Here is a 10,665-nt window from a genome sequence, read left to right as displayed (position 1 = left end):
CGTGAGATGGAACCTTTGTATTTTATTAATTACTTACTAAAAATTTCAACATTTTAAAAATAACACCACACAGGCATTAATAAACACCTAATGGATCAGATTATGTTAAAAAAAAACAATTTTGACAAAAATGGAGATAGAACCTTATAATTCTAACGTCACGTGTTGTGAAGTAGTGATCCTTCAGTCAGAGCTGGAATGACTAAAAAGATGTGGAAAATATGTGTGAACAAACAGGTAGATGACAGTACGGTATGTCAGTTATGAAACCCCTTCACACCAGCAGAGTGTGATGTCTCTAAATCTGCCTTCAGTCACGCTGCCGCATGCTCCTGGAACAAACTCCCTGAAGAAATCAAACAGGCCCAAACCCCCAAAATATTTAAATCTTAGCTAAAAACCTTCCATGTTCTGCACCAGTTATGATTAAACACAAACACTTCTATCAATGTATTTTTTCCATTAACTATTGTTTTATTGAATGTTTTATCTTATATACTTATATACCTATACTTCTTATATTTGCTTTTATTCATTGTCATTTGTATTTTCTTACTATGCTCCTCTAGCTGTGTTTTAATAATGTATGTAAAGCACTTTGACCTGTCCTGTTGTATGAAATGTGCTGTACAAACAAACTGGCCTTGCCTTGTCTTCTCTATTGTCCTTATACTAGACTAAATGTAGACGTAGAAGTTAGGTTGAAATGTGTGCTGTCCAGTAGGTATATGTGATGTTGAGGGGGTATATGTGCTGTCCAGGGGGTATATGTGATGTTGAGGGGGTATATGTGATGTCCAGGGGGTATATGTGATGTCCAGGGGGTATATGTGATGTCTAGGGGGTATATGTGATGTTGAGGGGGTATATGTGATGTTGAGGGGGTATATGTGATGTCCAGGGGGTATATGTGATGTTGAGGGGGTATATGTGCTGTCCAGGGGGTATATGTGATGTTGAGGGGGTATATGTGATGTTGAGGGGGTATATGTGATGTCCAGGGGGTATATGTGATGTCCAGGGGGTATATGTGATGTTGAGGGGGTATATGTGGTGTTGAGGGGGTATATGTGATGTTGAGGGGGTATATGTGATGTTGAGGGGGTATATGTGATGTTGAGGGGGTATATGTGATGTTGAGGGGGTATATGTGATGTTGAGCAGGTATATGTGGTGTTGAGGGGGTATATGTGCTGTCCAGGGGGTATATGTGATGTTGAGGGGGTATATGTGATGTTGAGGGGGTATATGTGATGTTGAGACGGTATATGTGATGTTGAGATGGTATATGTGGTGTTGAGGGGGTATATGTGATGTTGAGGGGGTATATGTGATGTTGAGGGGGTATATGTGATGTTGAGGGGGTATATGTGATGTTGAGGGGGTATATGTGATGTTGAGGGGGTATATGTGATGTTGAGGGGGTATATGTGATGTCCAGGGGGTATATGTGATGTCCAGGGGGTATATGTGATGTTGAGGGGGTATATGTGATGTCCAGGGGGTATATGTGATGTCCAGGGGGTATATGTGATGTTGAGGGGGTATATGTGATGTTGAGACGGTATATGTGATGTTGAGGGGGTATATGTGATGTTGAGGGGGTATATGTGATGTTGAGGGGGTATATGTGATATTGAGGGGGTATATGTGATGTTGAGGGGGTATATGTGATGTTGAGGGGGTATATGTGATGTTGAGGGGGTATATGTGATGTTGAGGGGGTATATGTGATGTCCAGGGGGTATATGTGATGTTGAGGGGGTATATGTGGTGTTGAGGGGGTATATGTGATGTCCAGGGGGTATATGTGATGTTGAGGGGGTATATGTGATGTTGAGGGGGTATATGTTATGTCCAGGGGGTATATGTGATGTTGAGGGGGTATATGTGATGTTGAGGGGGTATATGTGATGTTGAGGGGGTATATGTGATGTCGAGGGGGTATATGCGCTGTTGAGGGGGTATATGTGATGTTGAGGGGGTATATGTGATGTTGAGCAGGTATATGTGGTGTTGAGGGGGTATATGTGCTGTCCAGGGGGTATATGTGATGTTGAGGGGGTATATGTGATGTTGAGGGGGTATATGTGATGTTGAGACGGTATATGTGATGTTGAGGGGGTATATGTGATGTTGAGGGGGTATATGTGATGTTGAGGGGGTATATGTGATGTTGAGGGGGTATATGTGATGTTGAGGGGGTATATGTGATGTTGAGGGGGTATATGTGATGCTGAGGGGGTATATGTGATGTTGAGGGGGTATATGTGATGTTGAGGGGGTATATGTGCTGTCCAGGGGGTATATGTGATGTTGAGGGGGTATATGTGATGTTGAGGGGGTATATGTGATGTTGAGGGGGTATATGTGGTGTTGAGGGGGTATATGTGATGTTGAGGGGGTATATGTGATGTTGAGGGGGTATATGTGCTGTCCAGGGGGTATATGTGATGTTGAGGGGGTATATGTGATGTTGAGGGGGTATATGTGATGTTGAGGGGGTATATGTGGTGTTGAGGGGGTATATGTGATGTTGAGGGGGTATATGTGATGTTGAGGGGGTATATGTGATGTCCAGGGGGTATATGTGATGTTGAGGGGGTATATGTGATGTCCAGGGGGTATATGTGATGTTGAGGGGGTATATGTGATGTTGAGGGGGTATATGTGATGTTGAGGGGGTATATGTGGTGTTGAGGGGGTATATGTGGTGTTGAGGGGGTATATGTGGTGTTGAGGGGGTATATGTGATGTTGAGGGGGTATATGTGATGTTGAGGGGGTATATGTGATGTTGAGGGGGTATATGTGATGTTGAGGGGGTATATGTGATGTTGAGGGGGTATATGTGATGTCCAGGGGGTATATGTGATGTCCAGGGGGTATATGTGATGTTGAGGGTGTATATGTGATGTTGAGGGGGTATATGTGATGTTGAGGGGGTATATGTGATGTTGAGGGGGTATATGTGATGTTGAGGGGGTATATGTGATGTCGAGGGGGTATATGTGATGTTGAGGGGGTATATGTGATGTTGAGGGGGTATATGTGATGTCCAGGGGGTATATGTGATGTTGAGGGGGTATATGTGATGTTGAGGGGGTATATGTGATGTCCAGGGGGTATATGTGATGTCGAGGGGGTATATGTGATGTTGAGGGGGTATATGTGATGTTGAGGGGGTATATGTGATGTCCAGGGGGTATATGTGATGTTGAGGGGGTATATGTGATGTTGAGGGGGTATATGTGATGTCCAGGGGGTATATGTGATGTTGAGGGGGTATATGTGATGTTGAGGGGGTATATGTGATGTTGAGGGGGTATATGTGGTGTTGAGCCCGTCTGTCTCACAGTAAACAGTCGACTATAGACAGCTCTCCTCTCCTCCCTGCGTGTGAATAACCCTGAGCCACAATACAACTATTTAAATCACATTCCTTCCGTGACAGATTTGCAATGTCGTTACTGCAGGAGCAGCAGACCCTCCGCCTCCTGGTTCGGGGGGGGTCTGGGGGGGTCTGGGTTTTTTTTGGGGGGGTGGGGGGGACCCAGAGGACCAGCAGGGCATGCAGAGAGACGCTGTACATATGATATATGATATACTGCATTATATACCGTATATATAGATGTGATATACTGCATTTTAAATGATTCGACCTCATCTGTGTAAAATAGGACACACCACACTGTACTACTGTAAACCCTGATGGGTTATTTATATGATACCTTGGGTGCTCCACTGAGAAGCTCTGTGTGTGTGTGTGTGTGTGTGTGTGTGTGTGTGTGTGTGTGTGTGTGTGTGTGTGTGTGTGTGTGTGTGTTAGACTCCCTGCCATGAAGCCACACGTATGTACGAGTACGAGGAGTCGTGTGAAATGAGATAAACATAGCAGGCAACACAACGTTAATATAAACATAAATCATCTAGCTGGGCTATAATGAAAAATAATCATCTCAGCTGTTATATAATTAAACAGCAAACACCCTCTTCTTCTCCAATAAATTGTGTAGTAAAACATCTTACCTGCGAGGCAAACCATGATTGATAGCAGCACAAGTCGTTTCCATAGTAACGTCATCTTCAGTTGCCAAGGGCGAAGAGAACTCTCATCCAATGGCAGCTGAGCGGGAAGCTCTCTCCCCGAACACCCAAATGTTAATCTGAGGGGAAAGTAATCAGAGAAATAATTAAAATAAGACATTTGTGAGCCAAATGTGACAAGCAGTTAACATCACAACCTGATTACAGTAAGCAGAAAGTTACACAGTTCATTTCTGGATTCTTTTTTGGAAGTGTTGAAGTTGGAAGGAAGCGACGTAAAACACAAACACACTGACTATGGAGAGGTAGAGGTGGTACGTATGTTTCAACAATATATATATATATTTATAATGATATACACACATGAAACAAAATAAGGATAGAGACATGCAGACGTACAGATCACCAGCATTAGCATACCACAAACATATGACACACACACGGAACATATCACTGTATATATGACACACCTGGATACATATCAATGAGCAAAGAATATTGAAATGCTTCAAAACAAACAAATCGGTTCAACTCCCATGTCTGGTACGGTCAGGTAATAATATAGCTGTGCACGTACATACCTGCACACATACACACACACACATACACACATACATACATACACACATACATACATACATACATACATACATACATACATACATACATACATACACACATACACACATACATATATAAACACACAAAATAAATTGAAAAATAAAAAAATAAAGAAAAGGGGTACATTGCAACAGACTCTCTCCCCCCACCCTCCCTGCCTGCTCCTGGTCAACACAGCTGCTCCCTGGCTTATTACAAAGTCTATAATTGTTCCTCCCCAGATTCACCCAACAGATGAGATAAATCCTGGTCCCTGGGATGTTTTATGAGCGGGTCCAAGCCCATACGTTAGGAGTACATATTTAAGACATTATGCCATGGCTGAGTTATGTTAATATCGGACGGTGCGAGTCTCGAAAACAGTATTTACGGCTCATAAACAGCAAGTTAAATATACTGCAATAAGAGATATACAGAGCTGAGTCCACACAGAGCCTGAAACTGAAACGTGTTTAATAGGGGGCGGCTGTGGCGCAGGAGGTAGAGCCGGCGTCTAATGATTGCAAGGTCGGCAGATCAGCGGTTCGAACCCCGGCTGGCCACATGTTGAGGTAACCTTGGGACACTGAACCCCAACTTGCTCCCAGTGAGCGGGCCGGCGCCTTGCATGGCAGCTTGGCCGCCATTTGGTGTGTGAATGTGTGTGTGAATGGGTGAATGAGAGGCCGTTGTAAAGCGCTTTGGAATAAGGCGCTATATAAGTGCAGACCATTTAATTCAGATTTGTTTTAAACAATCTACATTCAAAGTGAAACATATTGTATAGAAAATGTATATAGATAGTTAAACATAACTAAAATGTCCTGTGTAAATAAGTGTGTGAAACCGTGGCGATGGCAAACCAAAATTACGACAAAGCTCTCAAATGACCCGACCAAGTTACACAACAGTTGGACAGAGTCCATCTGTGTCCAAAATGTCCAGACTTTCATTTTGAAACACAATGGATTGGGTGAGTAATCCCCACTGCTACCTAGTTAACTAGAACACTACTTTACATTGTTACCTAGTTAACTAGAACACTACTTTACATTGTTAGCAGGCTCACAAAACAAGCTGTGTTAGTTGACTAGCGACAACGAAAAGTCTGAACATTAAATCGAGTAGACTTGATTATTGTAATGGTCTACTAACAGGCCTATCTAAAGGAGCTGGTCTACTAACAGGTCTATCTAAAGGAGCTGGTCTACTAACAGGCCTATCTAAAGGAGCTGGTCTACTAACAGGCCTATCTAAAGGAGCTGTTCGTAAATTGCAGCTAATCCAAAACGCCGCTGCTAGGGTCCTAACAAAACAAAGACATTTGAACACATGATTACACCAATCCTGAGATCCCTGCACTGGCTACCAGTCTCTCAGAGAATTGAATTCAAAATCCTCCTAATTACATACAAATCACAAAATGGTCTTGGACCAAAATACATATCAGATCTCCTCCCACCCTATTCCCGCAAGGCCCCTAAGGTCAGCTGAGACAAATCAGCTAATAATTCCAAGAGTAAAAACAAAACACGGTGCAGCAGCTTTCAGTCACGCTGCTGCATGCTCCTGGAACAAACTCCCTGAAGAAATCAAACAGGCCCAAACCCTTGAAATATTTAAATCTAAGCTAAAAACCTTCATGTTTTGCACCAGTTATGATTAAACACAAACACTTCTATCAATGTCTTTTTTCCATTAACTATTGTCTTTTTAAATGTTTTATCTATTTACTTCTTATATTTGCTTTTATTCATTGTCATTTGTATTTTCTTATGCTCCTCTTGCTGTATTTTTAAATAATGCATGTAAAGCACTTTGAATTGCCCCTGTTGTATGAAATGTGCTATACAAATAAACTTGCCTTGCCTTCCCTTGCCTAAATCGGCTGCCGACTTGCGGACCAATTCACCAGAGCTTGTCACATTTATTACCCAGCTTAGCCTCTCTGAGAGGTTCCTGTCCGTCAGTTAAGAGGTGCAGAGTGCTGCTAGCCCAGCCTCAGGGTGAACAGCCCAGAATAATGAAACATCACACAGGTGCTGCAGTGAACCGCCGTGGAGCCAGGGTGACTTTGAACCAGCCACATACCTCTACTATAACGATACTATACTATACTATACTATACTATACTATACATATACTATACTATACTATACTATACATATACTATACTATACTATACATATACTATACTATACTATACTATACTATACTATACATATACTATACTATACTATACTATAACGGTACTATACTATACTATACTATAACTATACTACACTATACTATAACGATACAATACTATACTATAACTATACTATAACTATACTACACTATACTATAACGATACTATACTACAACTCTGGTTCTGAGTCGCCCCTGGTCTCTGGTTCTGTCTCTGGTCTCTGGTTCTGTCTCTGGTTCTGTCTCTGGTCCTGTCTCTGGTTCTGTCTCTGGTTCTGTCTCTGGTCTCTGGTTCTGTCTCTGGTCTCTGGTTCTGTCCCTGGTTCTGTCTCTGGTCTCTGGTTCTGTCTCTGGTTCTGTCTCTGGTTCTGTCTCTGGGTCTGTCCCTGGTCTCTGGTTCTGTCTCTGGTTCTGTCCCTGGTCTCTGGTTCAGAACATGACTGATTCTCTCTGCTTTGTTGTTGCTGCCAGACTCTGAGCGGTACTAAGCACCTCTCTCCTCAACGGGAGGTCCACAGGCGCTGTGTGACACCATCATACAGTAATAGATAGATTATTATAGATGTTATCTCTGCCGTTGTAAAACCCACACCACCCTCCTTCCCCGACTCTCCCTAAATGTCTGTTTTTTTTATAATAGCGTTGTTACAATTTCAAAATCACGTAGAGAAACAAATACGGAAGCGTTTTCATGACTACCACTTAACACGTCCGTCTGACAGACAGCGTCTCCGTGTTTAATAATACCTGTCTGCTCCCAGAGGCACAAGCGGTCCACCTCCCTTCTCTCTGTAGACCCAGCCTCACCACGCTGACTCAGACCTGACCAGGTAGTTATGATGGCTTACCCATTACAACTGTAATGGCCACATAGACAGAAAGGTAATAACAGTTATTAGCATGATCAATGCGCGATTCCATATGAATAGAACACCTATATGTTTTTCTCTCAGGTCATGTTCTCACATGAACATCCGAATCGAGACCCGGAGCAAGTGGATGAGATTGCAACATTGTTGCATAAATGATTTCTCTGATTTGCGTTCTCACAGCCCTTCATGTAAACGAAGTAACATACGCAATCGAAGCAACAGACGTGGTAGTTGATTGGTCAGAAAAATAGAAAATTGCCCGTTCGTCCCGCTCTTATCCAGATCAACACGCATGCGCTGTTGTTTTCCTATAGACAGCCTCGAGCAGCAAAAGCGAAGCGAAGCAAAGTGATGGATGCGTCGTTTCTAACCGAAGCGAAACCACCCTTTTCAAGCGGAGCATGCGTCGGTTGTTTGCTCCGGGAGCGACTTCGAATGCGCGTTCTCACAGCTCCAAACGACGCAGAGCAAAGCGAATTTTATCCTAAACTCCCATTCCAAGTGAAGCAAATGTTCTAGTGACAACACCCCCTCAGTCTCCAGCCCTGCATGAGTAATGAGACAGGGAAGCATCTTTCTCTGTGACTCCACACTCCAAATGTTTGGATTTTTAAATGAAACACACATACGTGATGACTATGAGGTTAATGTAGTATTTGTGTCCAAAACTAAAGACACAGATTCAGCAAATGTCCAAATTAAGCAGTCATGTTTAGCATTTGGTCGACTATCCTCTGCCTGTAATAACTGCCTGAAGTCTGTGACTCATTGACGCCACCAGACGCTGGGTATCTTCTCTGGCGATGCTCTGCCAGAGCTGTCTGTAACCATGGTGATGCTGTGCCAGGCCTGTACTGTAACCATGGTGATGCTCTGCCAGGCCTGTACTGTAACCATGGCGATGCTCTGCCAGAGCTGTCTGTAACCATGGTGATGCTCTGCCAGAGCTGTCTGTAACCATGGTGATGCTCTGCCAGGCCTGTGCTGTAACCATGGTGATGCTCTGCCAGGCCTGTACTGTAACCATGGCGATGCTCTGCCAGAGCTGTCTGTAACCATGGTGATGCTCTGCCAGAGCTGTCTGTAACCATGGTGATGCTCTGCCAGGCCTGTACTGTAACCATGGTGATGCTCTGCCAGAGCTGTCTGTAACCATGGTGATGCTCTGCCAGAGCTGTCTGTAACCATGGTGATGCTCTGCCAGGCCTGTACTGTAACCATGGTGATGCTCTGCCAGGCCTGTACTGTAACCATGGTGATGCTCTGCCAGGCCTGTACTGTAACCATGGTGATGCTCTGCCAGAGCTGTCTGTAACCTTGGTGATGCTCTGCCAGGCCTGTGCTGTAACCATCTTCAGTTGTAGTTTGTATTGAGGTCTAAATCACAAAATTAACACTAGAACAGCCATGGGTGGGGCCATTTGACCAAGAGAGTAAAAAAAGATATGTTTTATCTTTGCACTCGATCAAATTTCAGGACCCTCCTTTCATGACTTTTCCTAGATATGTGCGTTCTACCACCCAGTATCCTTACATTTTCAAAATCACATCAGGATAAGCTAGTATGAAGCTATTTTGCAGTTTTTCTGTGTAGGAGGCAGGCTAATTTACAATATTTAGCCAATTAGTGTTTGTTGTGTGTAAATAGCAACTTTCCGTTGTAAAGACTATGCTAATTTGACTCCCGAGGTGGCTCTTATAGTAGGTAACATAGACACGGCTGAGCTATAGTGTTTAATGCATGTTCAATTAGGATGTATATCTGAAGACAGACTTGACCAATCAAGACCTTTCTCACTTTTTGTCCCTGAAAAAACTCCCTAGTTGCCATGGCAGCACACTGGCAGTATGGAAGGTGTAAGTCTGTGATTGCATTTGAGATAAGGCGATGAAACTCAAGTTCAAAAGGTCTGGCTGCCTATAACAATATCTGTATTGTATAAAGGGACATTACTGAATGTGTGGGTTTTCCTTGGCCTACTATTATTCTGCGTTTCCTGTCAATCTGGGCAACAAGCAAACTACTTTGAGAGGAAACCAGAGGAAAGTGGAGGTTGCGATGATTGACCTCAAAAGCTGCTTTCTTTCCTGGTCTATTAATAGCAGCTGGCAGACAACCCAAATACAGTTAGCTGAGCTACTGTACTCTACAGCATAATGTCCCTCCACACAAACGAAGCTTGGATGGTCCAACAACAAATGCATTCATAAAAAAACATGTTTCCATTTCAAAACACTACTTATCTCCTCTGCCCAAACGCATTGTGAGTGGTTCCACCTATAGCTTGAGCTGCCAATGTCTGTCCGTTCACTAAACAAGAACAGCCAGATACAAAACATCACCATCCCTCTTCTGTACAGGACTCCTGAATGCCAAGTAACACAGGATGAACGTGTTAGCCTGTTAGCCTCACCCACCACCGCCTTATAGCCTCACCCACCACCGCCTTATAGCCTCACCCACCACCGCCTTATAGCCTCACCCACCACCGCCTTATAGCCTCACCCACCACCGCCTTATAGCCTCACCCACCACCGCCTTATAGCCTCACCCACCACCGCCAGAGACTGTGTTGATAAATACTCAAGTTATTTTCACTGTTTTTATCCAAAATTGTATGTTGTATTTCATTGATGTTGACTTGACTGTAAATATTCTTGTATTTCAGTTTCACAAACTGCAAAAAGAATATTCAATAAAGAAACTTGAACTTGAACTATACATCATCTATACGTCATAAGTATATGGTCTGGTCTGGTCTGGTCTGGTCTGGTCTGGTCTGGTCTGGTCTGAGAGGTGATATACTGATATGATCTTTGGAGCTGTTACACATTACTGATCAAGACCATTGCATTGTTATCCCAGTATTGGTGTGAGATCTGCTAGAGGAACGGCCTAGGTCACTATCTCTGATACGCATCGCAGGATTAAGAAGGTGAACTGTTTCCACAGCCTCAGC

General features: G+C 43.4%; 1 protein-coding gene across 1 annotated transcript in view; it reads right to left on the bottom strand.

Moving 5' to 3' along the window:
• LOC308173435 (contactin-3-like) overlaps positions 1-4,083 on the bottom strand; it is a gene marked incomplete at both ends in the record, with an annotated part of 50,860 nt that extends 46,777 nt beyond the window's left edge. The window contains one exon of the mRNA XM_080548468.1: positions 4,029-4,083. Within this exon, the coding sequence (XP_080404594.1) occupies positions 4,029-4,083 (55 nt within the window). The remainder of the gene's footprint in view (positions 1-4,028) is intronic.
• Between the last annotated feature and the right edge of the window lie 6,582 nt (positions 4,084-10,665).

The sequence above is a fragment of the Nansenia antarctica genome, assembly GCF_963989245.1.
Source record: "Nansenia antarctica genome assembly, chromosome: 18".
NCBI classification, from domain to species: Eukaryota; Metazoa; Chordata; class Actinopteri; order Argentiniformes; family Microstomatidae; genus Nansenia; species Nansenia antarctica.
Note: the sequence above shows the minus strand (reverse complement) of the source record. Positions and strands in the feature narration are given on the sequence as shown.